The 21,980-nt window shown below is 50.4% G+C and overlaps 1 protein-coding gene and 1 pseudogene across 3 annotated transcripts; one reads left to right on the forward strand and one right to left on the reverse strand.

Moving 5' to 3' along the window:
• Window positions 1–4,674: 4,674 nt before the first annotated feature.
• Window positions 4,675–5,042, forward strand: LOC110293864 (protein LLP homolog pseudogene; annotated as a pseudogene).
• Window positions 5,043–6,002: 960 nt separating this feature from the next.
• Selplg (selectin P ligand) lies at window positions 6,003–20,389 on the reverse strand. 3 transcript variants are annotated; one of them, XM_085837036.1, is made up of 3 exons: window positions 20,197–20,389; window positions 8,975–9,025; window positions 6,003–7,645 (listed from the first exon to the last, which is right to left on the reverse strand). In XM_085837036.1, the coding sequence occupies exons 1-3, from the start codon at window positions 20,288–20,290 to the stop codon at window positions 6,444–6,446; spliced, it is 1,347 nt and encodes a 448-aa protein (XP_085693162.1). In that variant the 5' UTR covers window positions 20,291–20,389; the 3' UTR covers window positions 6,003–6,443. The 3 variants fall into 3 exon arrangements, with proteins under 3 accessions (XP_085693162.1, XP_021019258.1, XP_085693163.1); XM_021163599.3 differs by lacking the exon at window positions 20,197–20,389 and adding an exon at window positions 18,125–18,239; XM_085837037.1 differs by lacking the exons at window positions 8,975–9,025; window positions 20,197–20,389 and adding an exon at window positions 18,125–18,239.
• Window positions 20,390–21,980: the final 1,591 nt, after the last annotated feature.

The raw sequence follows: 21,980 nt of genomic DNA on the forward strand, positions 1-21,980 counted from the left end.
TTTTTGAAACAAGATCTTTCTATTATGTAGAGCTTGTCTTGGAACTACTTGGAGACTAGCTCCCTGTAGGCCAAGCTGGCCTTGAACTCACATGTCTCTGCCTCCTGATGTCCGGAACTAAAGGTGTGTGCCACTGCACCTGACGCCTCCCCCCCCCAAAAAAAAGTACCATTATGCTGGGGGAGGGGGTAGTCCAGATCTCTGATTTTCAGGCTCTGTGGCTTTTGATTATCAGCCTGGGAAGGGAGTCTCAAAGAGGAAGTAACTAGATTAGGTTGGTTGCCCTGTGGGCGTGTCTATAGGAGATTTCCTCCAGCAGGGAGAACCCTCCACTGTGGGTAGTACCATTCCTTAGGCGGGGATTTCAAATGGCACAAGTCTTTAGAAAGGGAGCTGAGCTGAGTGTGAGTTCATTTCCTCTCTCTGCTCTTACCTGGTGGTGTGTGTCTGCCACTTGAGTTCCCCATGGTGATGCATGTGCAAGGACCCACCTGGGTGAGGGATCAGTGGGACAGCGTGACAACTGGTTTAGCTAGCAGCAAGGCATCATGCTTAGCTAGCAGCAAGGCATCATGCTTAGCTAGCAGCAAGGCATCATGCTTAGCTAGCAGCAAGGCATCATGCTTAGCTAGCAGCAAGGGATCACACTTAGCTAGCAGCAAGGGATCCCTGTTGCCGGGACTGTCTGCAGGAGGGGCACAGGTGGGTGGGGATGGCAGTGTCCTCTGCCCTCTGCCTAGGGACCACCCAGGAGGCACAAAGAGGCCCTCAGAAAACAGCCAGCTGGGTCTCAGCCTGTCCATATCCTTCCTAACCCAGGGAATAGAGAACTTGTGAACAGGTAAACAATGGCCTCTGGGTGACATGGACAGACACAGAGTCACCCATCCTGCAGGACGAGAAACCAGGCTCATCTCCACATCCAGTTCCAGGGTAAGGATGGAGTGAAATGTCACTCCCCAGAAGAAGCGTGAGGACAAACAGGAGGCCAGAGTAGTGGCTAAATCCATCCAGAGCCCAGAAGCAGCTCTGATAAGTGAGCTGAGCCCTTGCGTTTGGGAGATTGTTCCTTCTCTGCCTCTGGTTCACCACAGAGCACTGGGATCCCAGGAACCATCACGTGGCTCTGAGCATTCAAACTCGGATTCTCTACTTGACACTTTTACTCACGGAGCCCTTTCCCAAGCTCTTCTGAATGTTTATAGTTTTAAAATTCTTCAACTATACATGTAGATGTGTTTCTGTACAGGCTTATGTAGGTGAATAAAGTCCCCACAGCAGCCAGAAGAGGGCGCTGGATACTCAGAAGAGCCTGAGTGACAGTTGAGTGTGAGTGACCAGAGGATGCTGGGAACTAAACTCATGTCCTCTGTAATGACGGTGAGTACTCTTAAGCGCAGATCCACTTCTCCAGGCCTTTCCTGAGCTTTTTTTTTTCTTTTTAGATTTTTTTTGTACATGTATGACTGTTATTCTTGCATACATTCATGTGAATCACATATAGCCTGTGCCCATGGGACTAAGGAGAGGACACCCAATACCCTGGAGCTGAATTACAGGTGTTTGTGAGTTCCCACGTGCTGGGAACCCAATCCAGGTCCTCTGCAAGAGCAGCCAATGCTCTCTCGATCGCTGAGCTATCTTTCCAGCGCCTTCCTGGATAGTGTGTCATTGGGATTCACTTCTACGAACAGCCTGGCTTTGTCCGTGAACTCACCGGGTCTGCGGGTGTGCTGGGATCCGCTTTGTTTATTCTGAGTACTAGCCCACTGTATGGACATATCACAATGTAGTTACCCCTTCGCAGGCTGTTAGGACTGAGAATGCTCCCAGCCTGTGGACCCGTTCAGATCAGCACGTGTTTGCATCCTCTCGGGTAAACGTCTCTAGTGGGATGCCCAAGCTTTACAGCGACTGGTGAGCTCTATGGGAACTTGCCCAACTGGGTTTCAGAGCAGTTGTAACATATGGGACCCCATCAACCATGCGGAGCACCCCAGCCCCTCCCCATCCAGCCGGGTGCTGCTCTTTTTCAGTTTCAGTCTCGGTGTGCCCTGACCCTCAGTGGGGTTTCCCTGTGCATTCCTCTGACGGATGATGGTGTCAAACAGTGCCTGCCTCTGGGAAGCACCTGGAAGGCCTTTAGGGGCCCCTCCCTTCCTCATCCCAGCCCTCTACAACCCTCTGCTGCCTTTCCCAAGGGCCCACGTCGGAACCCTGAGGTCTTAGCTAGCTCTTCCTCTCACTCTAACTCCAGTTTCCCGCAGGTGTGTCTCCACCCTTGGTTAATCCGTTCATCCATCGGGTTCAGCTGCGAGCTGCCCGCATCCTCAGTCTCCCCCACCCTGCCCCCGCAGCAACTAACTCGTCCTCTTTTGGATACTACCCCCACCCCCACCCCTGCCTTGTGCATTTCTCTCACTCGCACCACTGGGTCCATGCTAGTACACGCTCTAACACCCTGTGGCTTGGATGAGTGGCAGACAGAGAGAAAAACTGCCGGGATCAGCTGTCAGCATCCATGGGGGGGGGGGCAGCCCCTGACACGATGGGTGGAGTCACGGACTGTACGTAAACTTAGTCCCCCTTCTCTTGCCTGACCCCACCTCCTGTCCGACCCCCTCCCGGTCTCTTCCAGCTTTTTGGCAATGCAATCTGTGTGCTCCCAATTTTTGAGTTCCAGTTTCCCCCAGGCAGCAGCTCAGGGGTGTAATAGCACCCCTATTTACAGTCCCCCCACCACCACCACCGCAAGGCGTGAGTGCGATAATACAAGTGTCAGACGTGTAGTAAGTGCAGAATAAATGCCAGCCCTCTGTGCTAGGCCCCAGCTCTGCTTTGTCTTGCTCTGTACAGAGAGGGGCTGAATTCTACCCTTCCACTCACCGTTCCAAGTATCCTTGCCCTTTCTCTGTTTCAAGGAACAATTAAAGGACAATAAGAGAGACTTCTGAGTGTCAGGGAAGGTCAGCAGGGTGAGTCTTTGGGGGCACAGAATTCCCCTAGAACCGCACTGTGATCTGGAGCATGGGATGATGTCACAGTAAGAGCAGAAGGGCCCGGCCTCCCACATTCTCTGTGTGATGAGGGTCGGGCTGGGCTTCACTTCTCTGCGCCTCCGTTTCCTCCTCTGTGGAACGGAGATTTGAAGGTCTCTTTAGAAGACCGTTTAAGGGATTCAAGACGTTCTGAAGACTTGTGTGGGTTTGCTGAGTGGGTGCCTTGACCGACTCAGGCTCTGAGTGGTCAGGGGCATACAGAGATGGCGGGGGGCATCTGTGAGCCAGAGACACCTGGAATCTTCCCAAAGCCAGGTGTCACGTTTTGAGAATCAATTGTTTAGCGAATACATTGCCAGAAAAGCCAAAAGCATCCACACTCAAAACCCCAAGCTGGCACCTCCCGACACCTTCTCCCAGAAGCAGGTGGCTGGCGCCCCCTGGTGGCTATTCGCCTCATCCAGCAGGTGACCGATCCGAGAAAGAAAACGCCTGTGTTCTTACACAGCATCTCCAGGAAGGGGACGAGGGCCCTGGGGAATTGTTCTGGTGCCCTCAAGTCCTGTAGCTTCCAGGTCTGTGAATCCTCCCTGCTACTGTTTCTGATCCAAAGGGGGGATAAACCCAGGATCTGCTCAGTCCGCCAGCTGGCAGCCTCTGCAGGTCCAAAGGAAAGCCGCAGACATTGCCACCTCCAGATGCTGGGACATCTTCCTACCACTCCCTGCTCTGTCCCTGAGGACCCCATCACCTGCTACGTTCCTTCCTGTCTTTCCCTGTGGCTCTCTTCCTTCTCCATCCCTCTCTCCCATAATGAAGCCTTTTCTGGAATTGTGGGTCACACCCTCCACAGATAGGGCAAGGCCTCTTCTTTCCGAAGAGGCCCCAGAGAGTGTTTTCTGGAAGAGAAAAACTACCATCCTTCCAGGAGACAGGATGATGTATGGTTCAAGCAGCTGCCCCCTTCTATCTGTGGACTTGGGGCAGGACAAGCCGTCTGTGTGGCCCACAGATGGGCAGCCCTCGTGGCTGGCTGGGGTGGGGTGGGGCTCTTGGAACATAGGCTCTAAAGCCAAGGTCAGAAAGCTGACAAAACTGTGACCCTATGTCTCGCTGCTCTGCAAGTAGGGATTAATAAGCTCACAGAGCCTGATCCAGCTTGCTGCCTGTTTATGTGTGTGTGTGTGTGTAGCTTGCTGCCTGTTTATAAGTATATGTGTGTGTGTGTGTGTGTGTGTGTGTGTGCATGCACACATCGAGGCCAGAGGACATCTCAGCTGTTGTTGTTCAGTAACTTTCTTTTGAGATGTTCTCTTATTGGCCTGGCCTTTTGGAGGTAGGATAGACTTTAGGTGACCAGTGAACCGCCATGCCCGTCTTTGCTGCCCCCAGGGTGAGGTTAAGAGTGTGAACTCTAGTTGGGCGTGGTGGCCACGCCTTTAATCCCAGCACTCGGGAGGCAGAGGCAGGCGGATTTCTGAGTTTGAGGCCAGCCTGGTCTACAAAGTGAGTTCCAGGACAGCCAGGACTATACAGAGAAACCCTGTTTCAAAAAACAAAAACAAACAAACAAAAAATAAAAGAATGTGAACTTACCATCTTAGCCTTTAAAAAAAAATAAAATCTGTGGTTGGCATCCCACACGTGGTGTGCAGTCCTGTCTCTCAGGTGAAGCATGGCTAAAAGGCTTCGGAGTAAGTGGAAGATGCGTGCCGAGAAGAGAAAGAAGAATGCGCCAAGGGAGCTCAACAGACTGAAGAGCATTCTCAGAGTGGACGGGGATGCTCTAATGAAAGACATTGAGGAGATAACAACCATGGTAGCCAAACCTCTCCAGGAGAAAATGCAGTTCGAGGAAAGGCGGTGTGGCACAGATGACATGAAAACGGAAACTGAAATTAAGAGAAACAGAAAGACTTTTATAGACCAGCATGGCCAGTACCCAGTGTGGATAAACCAGAGGCAAAGAAAAGACTGAAGGCCAAGAGAGAAAAGAAACGGGGGAAAAACAGAGCAAAGGCCGCGAAGGGCCTGGCCTGGTAGACCTTAAAGACTGGCAAGGGAGCCAGGCATGGTGGTTGCACCCCTTTCATCCCAGCACTCAAGAGGTGGAGGCAGGTGGATTTCTGTGAGTTCACGGCCAGCCTGGTCTACAGAGCCATTCCAAAGCACCCAGGGCTCCTTTACACAGAGAAACCTTGTCTTGAAAAAACAAGCAAACCAACACAAAAAAAGAAACTATTTGTTTTCAGTTTGGACTTAGTTCTGTAATTCAAAACCAAAATAACTCATTTGTGTTAGAAACTTGAATAAAATCTCTTTAGTGATTTAAAAAAAAAAATCTGACAGGGCTGCTGAAGGGATGGCTCAGCTGTTAAGAGCACTGACTGCTCTTCCAGAGTTCCTGAGTTCAAGTCCTAGCACCCACGGGGTGGCTCAAGTCTGTAATGGGATCCGATGCCCTCTTCTGCTGTGTCTGAAGAGAGTGACAGCATACTCATAAACATAAATAAATCTTAAAAACGAAATCGGCCAACCCCGAAGGGACCTTCCTCCTTTGACCCACCTTGGGAAGGGTAGATTCAATAAAGTTTTCTAGTTTGTGTAGTTGTGTTCATATGTTACCTGTGAGTATGGATGCCAGAGAACAGTTTTGGAGAGTCAGCCTTCTCCTTCTACCATGAGGGCCCCCCTGGAGCCTAGGCCATGAGGCATAGCAGCAAGCACCTTCACAGGCTGAGCCAGCCAGCCAGACCCAGCTTTAGTTTTCTCTGAGACAGGGTCTCATGTAGCCCAGGCAGTTAACGAGCCAAGGATGACCTTGAACTCCTGTACTGCTTGGGTGATGGGTATATGCTACCTACCACGTGCAGCTTAAACCTTCCAGTGCCCCTTGCAGTTGCCCAAGCATGTATTAGATGTCTAAGAGCGGTGTGGACAATGGTCTAAGCGCCCTCCGGGAGGGCTGGAGATGGCAGCCTAGGCACATGAAGGACTCAGCTATCGTTTATTATAATATGTTTATTGGATGACTGTGCTGGGCCAGGCCGCAGCGCAAGGTCATTCTGTCACTGGACGGAAACTCGTTGGTTCACACAGGCCCAAAGGAAGGACCATCCCTCCAAGCCAGGGACCTGGGAAAGTCGAGCTGCCCACCACTGGAGTCAGAGAAGCATACATGGTGGCCTCCCACAAAGCTTCTCTCTTACCGGGTTACCATGGCAACCAATAGAGTAGCTTTTGGGAGTGGAATAAGGGATCTGAGTCTTTCTGGAGAACGCAACGACAGGTATCCAGTGACCTGCAGGGAGACACACAGCGGTGGGTGCTCTAATGACTCCCCTGAATACATTTCACCCAGGAAGCCCAGATCTATGACCTCCGTGACCAGCGGGTAAGCGTGGAGCTAGCAAGGGTCTCGCTTAGGTGGGCGGGCAGGGGAGTCTAAGGGAGGAAGCTGTGCAGGGTGAGGTCGTCCCCATCCCGGTCCCCACTGGGCTCTGTCTTCAGGTCCTGGATCTTGGGCAGGCCCCCATTGGCTGTGACAGGGGCCCCGTCGCCCCCCTCAGGTAGCAGGGACGAGATGCAGATCATCTCCGTGGGGGAGTAGTTGCGCACTGGGTACATGTGGGTCTTACGGGACAGACGGACGGCCAGCACCACTGTGCACACGAGGAAGATGGTGGCCAGAGAAGCTAAGATGAGGATAATGAGCAGACATTGCTTAACCGGGATGAGGTCTGAACTCCCTGGCGGGGTTGGGGCAGGTGAACTCCCAGGGGTCACAATCAGCCCTTTCTTCAGGCCACTGTCAGGTAAGTGAGTCACGGATGGCCCAAGGAAGATGGTAGACTTGTTAGACTCTGTGGACGCCGTCTCCATGGTGGTAGGTTCTGTGGAAGGGGCTTCGGTGGCTGCAGACGTTGTAAACAGAGTTTTTACAGCCTGAATCCTGGGAAGCTGGGTGGTCTCTGCCTCCGTGGGTGCTGGTTTTGAGGTCTCTGCCTCCGTGGGTGCGGGCGGTTTTGAGGTCTCTGCCTCCGTGGGTGCTGGCTGAGAGGTCTCTGCCTCCATGGGTGCTGGCTTTGAGGTCTCTGCCTCCATGGGTGCTGGCTGCGAGGTCTCTGCCTCGGTGGGTGCTGGCTGCGAGGTCTCTGCCTCCGTGGGTGCTGGCTGCGAGGTCTCTGCCTCCATGGGTGCTGGCTTTGAGGTCTCTGCCTCTGTGGATGCTGGTTGGACTGTCTCTACTGAGGTTAGACTCCACTGTGTGGCAGAGTTTGTGCTCAGCATCCCAACAGCTGTCCCTCCTGTACCTGGGGCAGTAGGGTCAGTGGTGGCAATCTTCTCAGTGGCTCTCTTGGAGGTTCCAGCGCTCGTGGAATCTCTCTCTAGCATGACCACAGTGGTTGGCAGCTCGGGGTGAGCAGCCACGGTGTTGGCCACATTTTTCAGCAGTTCTGGGGGATCTGTGTTATACGTATAGTCAGGGTCCTCAAAATCGTCATCCCCAACCACCTGCCTCCGTTCCCGGAGATACACAGGACCTGGGGCTTTCTTGGTTTCATGCCCCCAGGGGTCCTGCAGCAGAAGGCTGTTGCCAGGGCCCAAGATGGTCAGCAGCACAAGGAAGCTTGGGGACATGGTACCTGAGGAGACAGGAGCAGAGATGTGGTGTCAGCCTGCCCCCACCGAGGACCTCAAGACAGTGCTGGCCTGGTCTGGGGCAGGCACGGTGGCGGCAGACATCTCCTGAGTTGAGACCCTTGGCTGGAAGCTTTGTGCATATCCATACAAATAATGCCAACCAACCATCAGAGAAGGTTCCTTACCCTCCCGTAAGGTTTGGGTTAAATTTTGTTTTCTTTCTTTTTTTTTCCCCTGCTTTATTTACTTTTTAATTTTATTTATTATATCTTTGAGACAAAAGTCTCTCCCTAAGCTGTCCTTAAACTAGTGATCCTCCTGCCTCAACCTCCTGAGCGCTGAGATTATAAGTAGGACCTACCATGATCAGCGGTTAAATATACACTTTTTTTAAAAAATCTATTTATTTTTGTGTTGGCCTGCTTGGATGTCTGTGCATCCTGTGTGTGCAGTGTCTGAGGAAGGTGTGGGATCCTCTGGAACTGGAGACACACTTGTCGGAGCTGGGAATCCCTGGTCCTCTGGACAAATAGCAAGTGCTTTTTTTGTTTTGTTTTGTTTTGTTTTGTTTTGTTTTGCTTTTGTTTTTTCGAGACAAGGTTTCTCTGTGTAGCCCTGGCTGTCCTGGAACTCAGTGTGCCAGGATTAAAGGCAGGATTAAAGGCCACCACGCCCGGCTACAGCAAGTGCTCTTAACTACTGAGCCTTCTCTCGAGCCCTAAAATAATATATTTCTACTAAGCTCAGGACTGCAGGAGGCCAAGCTATAGATTGAGGTCAAGGCCAGGCTGTGTAACTCAATGAGATTCTGTTTCAAAAGAAGAAAAAATATATAAGGGAAGAGAGAGAGGAGGGAGGGGAAAGCGTGGTCAGGATGTAGAGAGGGAGAGAGAGAAGAGAGAGAAAGGGAAAGAAAGAAAGAAAGAAAGAAAGAAAGAAAGAAAGAAAGAAAGAGAGAGAGAGAGAGAGAGAGAGAGAGAGAGAGAGAGAGAAAGGAAGGAAGGAAGGAAGGAAGAAAGAAAGAAAGAAAGAAAGAAAGAAAGAAAGAAAGAAAGAAAGAAAGAAGGAAAGCAACAAAGAGCAATAAATGTATGTATATATTTTTTAAAAGGTTTAAAGAAGCCTGAAGGGTATAGGCATGGTTACACATGTTTGTAATCACACTTGGGAGGCAGAAACAGGAGGCTCAGGAGTTCAAACTCATCCAACTGCATAGTGAGTTTGAGGCCAGCCTGGACTACATGAAATGCCATTTCGAACCCTCCCCCCCCACACACACACACAAAGAAACAACCCCCTCAAAGCAGAAGCAAGTAGGGGCTGTGACTCACCGTTAGAGAGCCGGCTGAGAGTGTTCGAGGCCCTGGCTCCACTCCCAAAGCCTGAAAATATGAAATTAAAAAAAAAAAAGAAAGAAAAATTGAATGGGGTATGAGAGGATACACCAGCTCTCTGGAGGCAGAGGCAGGTGGATCACAGAGATCATGTAGTGAAACCCTGTCTCCAAAAAATAAAAAGTAAACAAAAAGAATAGAAAAAAATTTTGGTGGGCCAAAACAACCTGTTGGGGTTTTGTTTGTTTGTTTTGTTGTTTTTTGTTTGTTTTGTTGTTGGGTTAAAAATGTTTTGTTTGTTTTATTTTGTTTTGTTTTTTCGAGACAGGGTTTCTCTGTGTATCCCTGGAACTCACTCTGTAGACCAGGCTGGCCTCAAACTCAGAAACCCACCTGCCTCTCCCTCCCAAGTGCTGAGATCAAAGGCGTGCGCCACCACTGCCTGGAGTAAATGGGGTTTGACTTCCCTTTTTGTTGTTGATCTGTTTGGAATGGTCTTACTGAGTGAGTGCGGCTGACCTGGTATTCACTTTGTAATGCAGGTTGGCCTTGCACTGAGCAATCCCCCCACCTCACATACAAAGCCCCCCCCTTTTTTTTAAAGAATTATTTATTTAAGTATATGAGTACACTGTTGCTGTCTTCAGACACACCAGAAGGGGGCATCAGATCCCATTACAGATGGTTGTGAGCCACCATGTGGTTGGTGGGAATTGAACTCAGGACCTCTGGAAGAGCAGCCAGCGCTCTTAACCACTGAACCATCTCTCTAGTCCGCAAAGGAAGTTTTATTTACTATATTCACTTTTCTCTTAAAAGAAAGGTTTATTTTGTTGGGTAGTGGTGGCACACGCCTTTAATCCCAGCACTTGGGAGGCAGAGGCAGGCAGGTTTCTGAGTTCAAGGGAAGGCTGGTCTACAGAGTGAGTTCCAGGACAGCCAGGGCTACACAGAGAAATCCTGTCTCAAAAAAAACAAGAAGAAGAAGAAGAAGAAGAAGAAGAAGAAGAAGAAGAAGAAGAAGAAGAAGAAGAAGAAGAAGGAGGAGGAGGAGGAGGAGGAGGAGGAGGAGGAGGAGGAGGAGGAGGAGGAGGAGGAGGAGGAGGAGAAGGAGAAGGAGAAGGAGAAGGAGAAGGAGAAGGAGAAGGAGAAGGAGAAGGAGAAGGAGAAGGAGAAGGAGAAGGAGAAGGAGAAGGAGAAGGAGAAGGAGAAGGAGAAGGAGAAGGAGAAGAAGAAGAAGAAGAAGAAGAAGAAGAAGAAGAAGAAGAAGAAGAAGAAGAAGAAGAAGAAGAAGAAGAAGAAGAAGAAGAAGGGGAGGGGGAGGGGAGGGGAGGGGGAGGAGGAGGAGGAAGAGGAGAAAGAAGGAAGAAGAAGAAGAAGAAGAAGAAGAAGAAGAAGAAGAAGAAGAAGAAGAAGAAGAAGAAGAAGAAGAAGAAGAAGAAGAAGAGGAGGAGGAGGAGGAAGGAGGAGGAGGACCCAAGGATTCGAACTCTCATCATCAGGCTTGGCAGCAGACACTTTTACCAGCTGAGCCATCTCACCAGCCCTTAGTGTCTGTTCTAGGTATTCACGGTGTCATGGGGACAAGTTATAAGCAGACCAGCAGGTGTCACACTCATAGTACAGTAGCTGAGCAGAAGAGACCACCCTGGTTTGAGGATAGAGCCGGCTTGTCGGTCCTTAATGCTCCTCCTTATCAGCCACCCTCGATCCCATCTCTGTTCCTTCCCTGCCCCTACACAATCTTTGCCACTCCTCAGGTCTTTGCCTTAAAAAAAAAAAAAAAAGATATATTTGAGCTGAACAAAAAGGACACCAATAAACGTGCCAGAGTGGATGGGAAAAGGTCTCAGCCCTACACAAGAACTGCAGGCACAGGCCGGAGAGATGGCTCAGTGGGTAAGAGCACTTCCAGAGGTCCTGAGTTCAATTCCCAGCAACCCCATGGTGGCTCACAACCATCTATAATGGGATCCAATGCACTCTTCTGGTTTGCCCAAGGAATGCTGAAATTCGGAGAACTAAGTAAGTCTCCCCAGGAAAGAGCACACTGACTGGTCTCCCACTACCGAATAGTCGTCCCGGAAAACATGCATGCAAGTAACAGCATACAGACCGAGTGGGTTGTATTTAGGAATAAATGTGTATACACATACATATATGCATGTGACAAGGAAAAAGAGAGGCTGTGAACTTGAAAGAGAAGGTGGTAAGTGGCGGGCTCTGCGTATTGGTTGGTGCTCTATAGCAGGATACAACCGCTCTAATAGTGTCTCTGCAACAGACACCATCTAGACCTGTCACTTCCTGTGTCCTTTACTTGTGTGACTGGCAGGCAGGAGGGAGGGACAGGTGACTCTTACCTGAGGGCCCTTCTTTGCTTTGCTCAATCTGATCTCCTACACAGGTTACTTACAATTGCACTGACTTTATTTTTTTTTTAAGATTTGTTTATTTATTATATCTAAGTACACTGTAGCTGTCTTCACACCAGAAGAGGGCATCAGATTCCATTCCAGATGGTTGTGAGACACCAAGTGGTTGCTGGGATTAGAACTCAGGACTTTCAAAAGAGTTGTCAGAGCTCTTAACTGCTGAGCCATCTCTCCAGCCCTTGCACTGACTTTTTATAATGCATCTTTATGAGATTTTTTTCTTTTTTCTTTTCTTTTCTTTCTTTCTTTCTTTCTTTTCTTTTTTTTTTTTTTTTTTTGGTTTTTCGAGACAGGGTTTCTCTGTGTAGCCCTGGCTGTCCTGGAACTCACTCTGTAGACCAGGCTGGCCTCGAACTCAGAAATCTGCCTGCCTCTGCCTCCCGAGTGCTGGGATTAAAGGCGTGCACCATCACGCCTGGCTCTTATTTTTTTATTAGGTATTTTCTTCATTTACATTTGAGATTTTTTTGTTGTTATTGTTTGTTTTTTGTTGGTTTGAGACAGGGATTCTCTACACAGTCCTGGCTGTCCTGGAACTCACTCTGTAGACTAGGATGGCCTTGAATTCACAGAGATCTGCCTGCCTCTGCCTCCCCAGTGCTGGGACTAAGGTGTGGACCATCATACCTGGCTTGATCACATCTAACAAAGAAACAGTGAAAACAAAGAGTACGGTACTTGCAGGGACAGTTACCCCAGGACATGGCCCTAAGGGCGAGCCAGACAGTGCATCATAGAAGCTGTGTGACCTGGAGATAGATGCTTGCCTCTCTGAGCAGGGTTTCTCCTGAGGAAGAATACATGGCCCCTGTGTCTGCCCCACTTTCCTGATGGGGAGGGCGATGCAGGAAGAAGCCACCACCGGTGCCTGAAATCCATGTCATCATTACGACACCAACTCTGCGCTCACAAACACACACAACTCCCCTTGGTTCCTGGAAGGCAGAGACTCAACCACTTCCTGAAAGAAGGGGGTTGGGGCAGTACAGAGGCGAGTTCTGGGGGGCAAGGTAGCTTGGAGGGTCTGAGAGTTAGGAGCCCAAAGGGGTTCTCTCCATAGGTGGCTATCTGTTCTACCCACAATCCCCTGCACGCACAGGTACCCTAAGGTGAAGACAGCACTGACCGGAGTCCCACTCTCATCCCCACACAGTAGCTGCGTGACTCTGAGCGCCCTTTCTGACCCTCAGCTGCCTCATATGTAAAATGAGTGCTTCAAAGATGTCCCATATGTCACCTTCTGAAGGGAAGGAATCAGGGAATACCTTCTGTGGGGACACGCACACAGGGAGGCCTCAGGCTCAGAGGGCCATGGAGACGAAGCTTGCTGCTACCGTGGGCAGCCAGGACAGAGAGCCTTTCCCTGATGAGGGAAGGAAGGTGCAGGGTAGAGGCTCCAGGCATGCTAACCACTCAGGAGGACCGCTGCAGCCCGGGAGCTTGAGACCAGCCTGGACGACACAGCAAGACCCTGTCTCACATAAATAAGTAAATGCATTAATTAAGGAAAAGGAAGAGATGAGATTCCCTCAGAACGCCCTAATCTCTGTGCCTGGGCTTGACCAGAGCGACTAGCCTGACCCAGAAGTCATACATCACAGAAATCCCTCAGTCTCCAACAAACCAGGGCCACTAGCCACACCAGGCCAGTCGCTGCCATCTGTGTACCTCAACCGGACAGACCCTGGGACACTGCAGCATCCGTCCTCTGCAAGGAGGGACTCTTGGGGCGCCAGTGTGAGCCACGCCCACAGCCGGCGGACCACATCACGCCTCCACCGTGGGTGGGTGGGTTCTTCTGTAGACAAGCTCCCCCATCTTCTCCCAGGGAAGCAGTGGATCTCAGAACCCTCAGGATACAGATGAGGAAACCAAGCGTTGGAGGGATGGCTTGCCCCTCCCCACCTCATAGGACAGGAAAACAAATTGGGGCTGGGCTGAGCTGAGGGTGAAGACAGCCACATCCGACTTGTCTTGATGCTTGCCTGTTTCCTGCCCTTCACCCCTAACCCATAGCTACCTCCCTAACCCCTAACAGTTATGAAGAACAGGCTTCTAGGGGTCTCATTCCTCCATGAATCTTGGACCCTGGACACCACCTCAAAGTCTCAGACTCCAAGAGAAGCAAACCCTAAAGCAACAACCAGGGAAGATTGAGGCGCAGGCACCCCAGGTCCCATGAGGGGAGTATATCCTGGTGGATGGGACACTGAGTGGAGAATCAGATCAAACGATCTAAAAGCTGTGTGACCTTGGGCAACTCGATTTACCCCCTCAGAGCCATGGATGTCTTTTGCAGTATAGCTGTGCCTCAGTTTACCATAGAGTGTAGTCCCTATAAGTCCATGGTAGCATGAGCGTGTAAGAAATACATCAGCACACTTGGTCTGACACATAGAGTAGCCAGGCCCACCTAGAGCATGCTGGGAATGCTCACCTTAGCCTGCAGCCAGGCAACCTTGTCTAACACCAGCCTACAGGGTATAAGAATCAATAGCCCAGGGTAGATCGAACTCAAAACCCAGGGTGTGGGTTCTCCGGAATGGCTGTCACTTTCACAGTGCCGTAAATCATAACATTGATTGGGGGTCAGTGTGTGCAGAGACAAGAGAATCCAACTCCCCGTGGGGCTGCCGAGGGTGAGTGGGGGATGGTCCTTGTGAGATGCTCAGCAAGCACAAATGCTCCATAAAAGTCAGTTATCATCATCATCATCACCACCACCACCACCATCATCATCGTCATGATCACCATCACCATCATGAAACAGGGTTTCTCTATGTGGCCCTGGCTTGTCTGGAAACTCACTATGTGGACCAGGCTGGTCTTGAACTAATGGAGATCCACCTGCCTCTGCCTCCTAAGTGCTGGTACTAAAACCATGCATGGCTCATTGTCATGATTTTGAATTTTGCATTTAGGGCAAGGGGCTCTCTGCTAACTAACCACTGCCGTGTCCTGGGAAATCCCCAACCTTGGAGCAGGCTGTGACTGGCCTTTGGCTTCCTTAGAGAACTGAGAACGCTGGTCTCTAGGGCAGGACCTGGACACCGCCCTCAGTCTCAGCCTCCTCAGGTTTGTGAGTCACAGGTTCCAAGGGAGGCCTGCGGGCTGGGCATGGCTCCAAAAGCTGTGAATCCTTGGTGCATCCCCCATTGTAGGATAGGGGCTGTCACCCTGGTGTCCACTGGGCACTCAGAGCCGGTGGCCAGGAGCAGGAGCTTGAAGCCAGGCACACACATACACATACACACCCACACACACACAAATATACCCGCAGAGCCCGTCTCAGCCCCACACCATCTGTTCTTGGAGCCGTTCAAGGCTTGGTCCAGCATCTTCCACTCTGCAAACCTTCCTGACGTTTGTTTCCTAAGACTCCAAGTGAACCCATGAATCCCCTAAGCTCAGCACCACAGCCATCTGCGCTCTGAACCCTCAGTTCTGCACGCGTATGCTGTCTCCAGCTTCTTTGTGTTTGACAACCGACGCGTCTGCCTTTTGTGCCAATCTATTGAGGACGATTCCCACTCCCATTTTAGGGTTGCTGTGAGGCACAGGCTCATGTAGCCCAGGCTAGCCTACAACTGGCTGTAACCCAAAATGACCTTGAATTATTGAGTCTCCTCCCTCTTCCTCCCAAGTACTGAGATTAGAGCTGTGTGTCTTGACACTTGGCCTATTATCTATCTATCCATCCATCCATCCATCCATCTATCTACCCATCCATCTACCTATAGACATAGTGTCACTATATGACCCTGGCTGGCCTGGAACTTACTATGTAGACCAGACTGGCCTCAAACTCATAAAGAGCTCTGCCTGTCTTTGCCTCTAGAAAATTTTGAGATTAAAGGTGTATGTCTCCATTCCTGGGCCCTGCAACTTTTTACTAGTAGACAGCCCATGTGTCTACTTAATAGCCTGTGGCCCCTTGCAAGGCCACAAGCACAGGGTTAGGTAACTGGGGGCTCCTTAACTCCAGGTACCAAGCTTGGAGCTTGGCTTATTGGAACCCCAGGGCATTGGCCAGCTAACAGATGAGACCTGCAGTTTAGCGCAAATTAACTGAAGGCTTCCCCTGGTTTTCTAAAGAGGCATGGATAGCACACAGCCCAGCCCGCCTGTCTCCTGCTAGTGTCCTCCACTACCGGCTTTCTGCTCTATACAGCAAAGGGGACTGAGAGGCCTGGTCCCCGTGGGTTCAGGGTCCTGCAGCCAGAAGGCCTGCGCCACATCCTAGCTCCGTGCCTTCTTGGTCATGACGTCATCACATGTAGCTGCCTCTCCCTTCAGAGCCTGGTTTTCTCACCTATAAACAACAGCACCATCCACCAGGACCATCTATCTGGGTAACCCCCAAACCCCCTCTGGTGACCCACCCAGCACCCAACCCAGGTTTTCTGGAAATCTTAGTAGGAGGGCCCAGTCCCTTCCAGTTTCCAGTTTCAACTCTCTAGCTACTGGCCAAGCTGGTGAGGAAGGAACCTCCCCACAGGGTGTGGTACCAACGGAGGCACCCAGAAGAGCCACCTCCCTAGCCCTTGGACACCAAGAGGCCAGGCCCCTCGCAGATGGAAATGAGTTATGGGAAAAGGAGACCAGCAGAAACCCTGAGAAGTCCGGACAATAGGAGCTGATCTCCAGCTACAGGGGCAAAGGGCTTGGAGTGGGGGTGGGGGGTATGCTCAGAGGCAGAGCACTTGCAGAGCTTGAGAGCTGAGCTTGCGACAGAGCCTGGGCTCAAACCCCAACCTCACTCAGCAAAGACAACACAAATCTGCAGGCGTGGGGGATGGGACCTGCTTGGGTCTCCATTAGCTCCCAAGTTCAAGCTCTCCAGGATGGACTAGGGGTGTGGCCAGTGGGCTGTGTGCTCTCCTGGCGTGCATGAAGCTCTGGCCTTGATTTCCTGCATCAGTGAACCAGGTGTGGCAGAGGCACAGGCCTACACGGAGGCACAGAATTAAGGTCATCCTTGGCTACACGGTATGTTTGGGGCCAACCTTGGCTACGTGCGATTGTCTCAAAAACACTGAGCCGGAAGAGATGGCTCAGCAGTTCAGAGCATCACCTGCTCTTCCAGAGGACCAGGATCTCCAGCACTCATGGAGGCTCACATCCATCTGTAACGCCAGTCCCAAGGGCCTCATAAGGCACTGCACACATGTGATGCTAAGACACGAATGCTCTCTTTCTCTCTCTCTCTCTCTTTCTTTCTTTTTTTTTTTTGTTTTTAAGACATGCTCTCAAAACACACATACACATAAAACTTTTAAAAATATTAAGACTGGCCGGGCGGTGGTGGCGCACGCCTTTAATCCCAGCACTTGGGAGGCAGAGGCAGGTGGATTTCTGAGTTCGAGGCTAGCCTGGTCTACAAAGTGAGTTCCAGGACAGCCAGGGCTATACAGAGAAACCCTGTCTCGAAAAACCAAAAAAAAAAAAAAAAAAAAAAAAAAAAAATATTAAGACTAAGCCGGGCAGTGGTGGCACAGGCCTTTAATCCTAGCACTTGGGAGGCAGAGGTAGGTGGATTTCTGAGTTTGAGGCTAGCCTGGTCTACATAGTGAGTTCCAGGACAGCCAGGGCTACACAGAAAGCCTGTCTCGAAAAAAAATTAGTAATAATAAAATAATAATAATGATAATACCAACTTAAAAACAATTTCCTATGAACAAGTACTGTTTTCTCAATCTGATTTAATTAAGAAAAAAAAAAAAGGCAGGGCTGGTGAGATGGCTCAGTGGTTAAGATTGCCAACTGCTCTTCCAAAGGTCCTGAGTTCAAATCCCAGCCACCACATGGTGGCTCACAACCATCCGTAATGAGATCTGATGCTCTCTTCTGGAGTGTCTGAAGACAGCTACAGTGTACTTACATATAATAAATAAATATAAAAGAAAAAAAGGGGGGGTTTAAAGTGGAGGCTGGATGGCTCTGAGGGTCAAAGTGCTTGCTGAGGAAGCCTGCTGACCCGAGTTCAGTTCCCAAAACCCACCGTGGGAGAGAACTGACTCCCCCAAGTTATTCTCTGACCTCCACACATACTGCATAACACTCATGTGCCTGCTCATGCACACAAGAGCCCATGCCATATGCTCACATGCAAATAATAGTTAATAAATAATAATAAATGAAAATAAAAATTTAGATCCAAGAAGGCTGGTATGGTGGTGCATGCCTGTAACCTATAACCCTAGCATGAGGCCAAGGCAAGAGGCTAGCCTGGGCTATATAGAGTTCCAGGCTAGCCTATGAACAAATGGAGACCATATCTGATTTGAGGGAAGGAGGGAGGAGGAGAGAGAGGGAGAGAGACAGAGAGAGAGAGAGAGAGAGAGAGAGAGAGAATCCCAAAGAATGTTTCATGCCTTAACAACCTCAAGACAAACTCCACGACCTTTCTGGACTCGTCCAGACTCAGTCTCAGCTCTGGCCTTGAGCTTCCCACAGTTGAGAGGAAGGGTGGGATAGTTTCAGGGGAGAGGGCCCGGGCTTCTCTGAGTCTCCACACAGAGACTGCAAGGCCAGCCTGGTAAACAGGCAGCAGCTGAGCATTTTCAGCTAAGGGTGGAGAAGCCCAAGCCTCCTGGGAGACCTCGGCCCAGAATGTCAGTGCAACTCACAAGGGCCCAGGCACCTTGCGAAGGCGGGCTCCTTGTCCCTTGGGCCCCCAGCCACTCCCCATGGTTTTTCGAATCAGACTTACCGTGCCCAACAGAGCATGGGGCAGCTGCCTCAGGGCCCAGAAGCAAACGACTCTGCCTCAGTGACAGGGCCCCAGTCCACACTGCCAGACACTTGTGGTCCCAATCCGCCCGCCAACCCCCAACGGTAGGGTGTGGAAGAAGGAAGCGAGAATGAGGTTACTCAGGCTGGTCACGTGACGCGCCCACACCCCCTTGTTTGTGACAGCTTTGGTGACAAGTCTGATTAAAGCTGGGTGGGCAGTGTGATGGCGGTTTGTTGGGGCTGATAACAATCTTGAAAGTTCAAGGAAGGTATGGGGGAGTGCTTACTGTGAGGGGACCTCTGCATGAGACCTCAGAGAAGAGTCACAGCCTTGTTCTACTTACGGGCAACTGGAGAGAGGCAACCAGAGAGAACCCCTGCCATGGAAGCAAAGGCCAGATGGAAGGGAGGGAGGGTCTCAATGGAGATGGAGAATGGGAGGCAGAGGGGCAGGAACTGCAAATCACCCACCTCTTTGGGGCTTATGCTTAGAGTGTTTTTTGTGTGTGTGCACACGTGTGTGCTTGTGTGCACATATGTGTATATGTGTGTGTATGTGCATGCATTTGTACATATGCATGCTCATGCGTGCACGTATGTGCATATGTGTATACATGTGTGTATGCGCATGCATTTGTACTCGTGCTCATATGTGTGTACATGTGTGTATATGCACATGTTGTACGTATGTGCACGCATGTACACGTGTGTTTGTACGTGTGCTTGTGTGTGTGTGTCACATGCATTTGTGTGCATACCCCCCAACCTCTCCACGTCTCCACAGATCAGCTTGGCCTCAGGATCCTCCTTCCTCTGGGGCTATGAGGCTTTTCCTCTCACAGGGTTCTACATAAGTGGGTGTAGTGGCTCTCACGTCTAATCTTAGTGGTGAGGATGCCAAGGCAGGAAGAGTACTGTGGGTCTGAGGCTAGCCTGGGCTAAAGTTACTCGCTGGGCAGTGGTGGTGTGCGCCTTTAATCCCAGCACTTGGGAGGCAGAGGCAGGCAGATTTCTAAGTTTGAGGCCAGCCTGATCTACAGAGTGAGTTCCAGGACAGCCAGGGCTACACAGAGAAACCCTGTCTCAAAAAACCAAAAAACAAACCAAAAACAAAGTAAGACCCTGTCTTAACCGCTCCATGAAGAATCCAACAGCCAAGGACTCGCCAGGCAGGGAGGGTCATTCCCCAGTGGATTTCTCCCTTATCTGTTCCTTTGCCCAACAGATTTCCTTTGCCTGTATCTCAGGTTGAACAGCAGCCTTGGTCTCATGCAATCCCCCTTGTCCATGGGATGGTGAGGCCAGCCAGTAAACAGGCTGGTAGAACATGACCACATTCCCTCCAGTAAAAGCGTCACTCCAGGGTGAGCTACGGGGTCAGGCAAGAGATGAGGTGAGATAGCACAGGCAAAGGCTGGAGGTCAAGCACGCACAGTGTGGATCGGAAGCGGACAAAGGGATTAGCCTCCAGGCTCTGCCCTGCAGTTTTGCAAAGCCAGGCTCAGGACTCTTATAGAGAGAAGGCCATACCCTACCTTGCACGAAAGTTGTTTAAAAACAAAAGCCAGAGGGAGAGGCGGTGTGTGCCTGTCATCCCAGAACTTGAAAGGCTGAGGCCAGTCTGGGTTATACAGTGTCAGGCCAACCAGGGTCATATAGCTGTCTCAAAATACAAACCAGGGCTGATGAGAGGGCTCAGCATATAAAAGTGCTTGCGGCCAAACCCTGATAACCTGAGTTCAAGTCCTCGAATCTGCCAAGTAGAGCTGAGTCTTTAAGACGTTGTTTTCTGTCTCTCTCTGTCTCTCTGTTTCTAAACTCTCTCTCTTTCTCTCTCTCACACACATGCATATATGTGTACACAGATAAACACAAAACATAAATACACAAAATAAAAGTGTTTAAAATAAAGCAAGCAAGCAAGCAAACAAAACAAACCCAACCAACCAGATAAACAGACAGACAGACAGACACAAGGCTCTATTCAGTTGCGTCAGGACCTTTCAGCCGCCTTAAGAAGCCAACACTGGGGCCCATGGCTGAGCTTGCCTGAACAGACGGATCGGCTGCAGCAACAGGGCTCAGATCCGGGCTGTGGTGTGAGCATCCTGGGAGGGAACTGCAAGTGTTCTTTGTCTGGCATGCTGGCAGGCGCTCTTCCACCCAGCTCCACCCCAGCCTGCTTATGTGGTGGAGGACAGCAACCCTTCAGCCCTGTCAGGGTCCATCAGTCAGGGAGACTTGCTTCCTAGAGGTTGCTACATTGTGGCATGGATTCCAGTTCATGTTTTCTCTGAGGCCCTAAAGCCACATCCGCCTGCACCTGACACCTGCTCGCAGTGAGCAGTGAGCCTTTCTGCACCTCTAGGAACGGAGCCCAGGAGACTCCCCCACCACACTCAGGGACAGCAGCTGGGGGACACTGGGGGAAACACGTAAGTCCCATGCCATGGAAATATGTCCCTTGGAGAAATATAGCGCAGGAGCTAAAAACCATATTCGTGCGTGTTAAAGCAAACCTGAAAGGAGGCAGATTGAAAGACCCTGAGCAGACAGACAGGTGGTCACAGACAGACAGGCCCTGCTTAATTTGCAAGCAGACACCAGCAAAGCTTTATAGTCTCTTCTTGGAGCTCCTTAAAGACAGATTGGACCCGACCAATCAGAAGTAGTCAGGACAGTTATAATCAATCACTGGGAAGCTTCCAAGCCAATTGGATCTTTGTTTTCCTTTTGTGTCTCTGATTACTCTTGGATTACTGCTTGTCCACATAGCTGAGATTGCAGGCCAGTCTCTGCTCTGTTTTTTAGAAATGGAGCCTGGAAAGAGTCAAAATCCATGTCAGACCACAGCAGAGATCATTTGCATAAGAGATTTGAGGAGCTGGGTATGGTGGCACACATTTGTAATTTTGGCACTCTGTAGGCCAGGAGGACTACAGCAAGTTCAAGTTCAGCTTGAACCACAGATGGCGTTCCAGGATAGTCAGGACTGTGGACTAAGGCTCTATGCCAAAAAGAAAAAAAAAAAAAACCCCAAAACAAACAAACAAAAAAACCCCCACCACAAACAGGGCCAGGCATTGTGGCATACACCTTTAATCCCAGCACTCAGAAGGCAGAGCCCGGTGGATCTCTGAGGACAGCCTGGTCCCTATAATGAACTTCAGGAAACTATAGTGAGCCCCTGCTTCAAAACAAACAAAAGGGTGTGGGGGATACCTGTAAATCAGGTCCCACGCCTCAAGGGAAAAACAGGAGGCACAGGTAAACAGCAAAGCTCTGTCGTGTGGGCATTGAGGGTTTGATCAGTGTTGCGTTCATGTGGCTGTCCCCAGAAGTGGTATGGGCAGCCCTTCCCTTTGCCCGCCCTGACTTTGTTTTTGTTTTATTTTGTTTTGTTTTTAAATATACACATATATTTTAAAATACCCATCCTGGTGTCATGTTCATGTGTTTCATTTGTTTAGGTCCAACTGATTGAACCCAGAGCCCTGGCATGTGCTAGCCCTCAGCTGTGGAGCTGGGTTAGCCCCAGCACCGTCTTTACGTCAGAACTAGCAAGGAGATCTTGAAGAGGTCAAGGGGTCTGTATCGTTATTGCCTCCTCCCTGCCCCCATCCACACACACCGGGCTCAGCTTCCTACAAGCCGACCACCTGCTTCCTATACCAACCACGGCTCCTTTCCAAACATGGTTCCTTCCTGCGGCCCCAAACGGCACCAATCCTATTGGTTTCCAGATCTCTGTAGAGGACTCTGGAAGGGTCTGGCAGCCCATTCAGGAATTACAAAATGAAGTCCCAGAGAGCAACTCATTACATACAAGAGAG

Source organism: Mus caroli, unplaced genomic scaffold (genome assembly GCF_978045245.1).
Source record: "Mus caroli unplaced genomic scaffold, Mus_caroli_1 scaffold_4, whole genome shotgun sequence".
In the NCBI taxonomy this organism is placed as follows: Eukaryota; Metazoa; Chordata; class Mammalia; order Rodentia; family Muridae; genus Mus; species Mus caroli.

Excerpts from the sequence above, each read along its gene's own strand:
- Selplg (XM_085837036.1), bottom strand. The coding sequence starts at position 20,290 with ATGCCAGACAAAGAACACTTGCAGTTCCCTCCCAGGATGCTCACACCA. Across the intron at positions 9,026-20,196 it reads CAGCCGATCCGTCTGTTCAG|GCTTTGGGAGTGGAGCCAGG; the intron begins GCAAGCTCAGCC and ends TCATATTTTCAG. Across the intron at positions 7,646-8,974 it reads TCTCAGCCGGCTCTCTAACG|GTACCATGTCCCCAAGCTTC; the intron begins GTGAGTCACAGC and ends CTGTCTCCTCAG.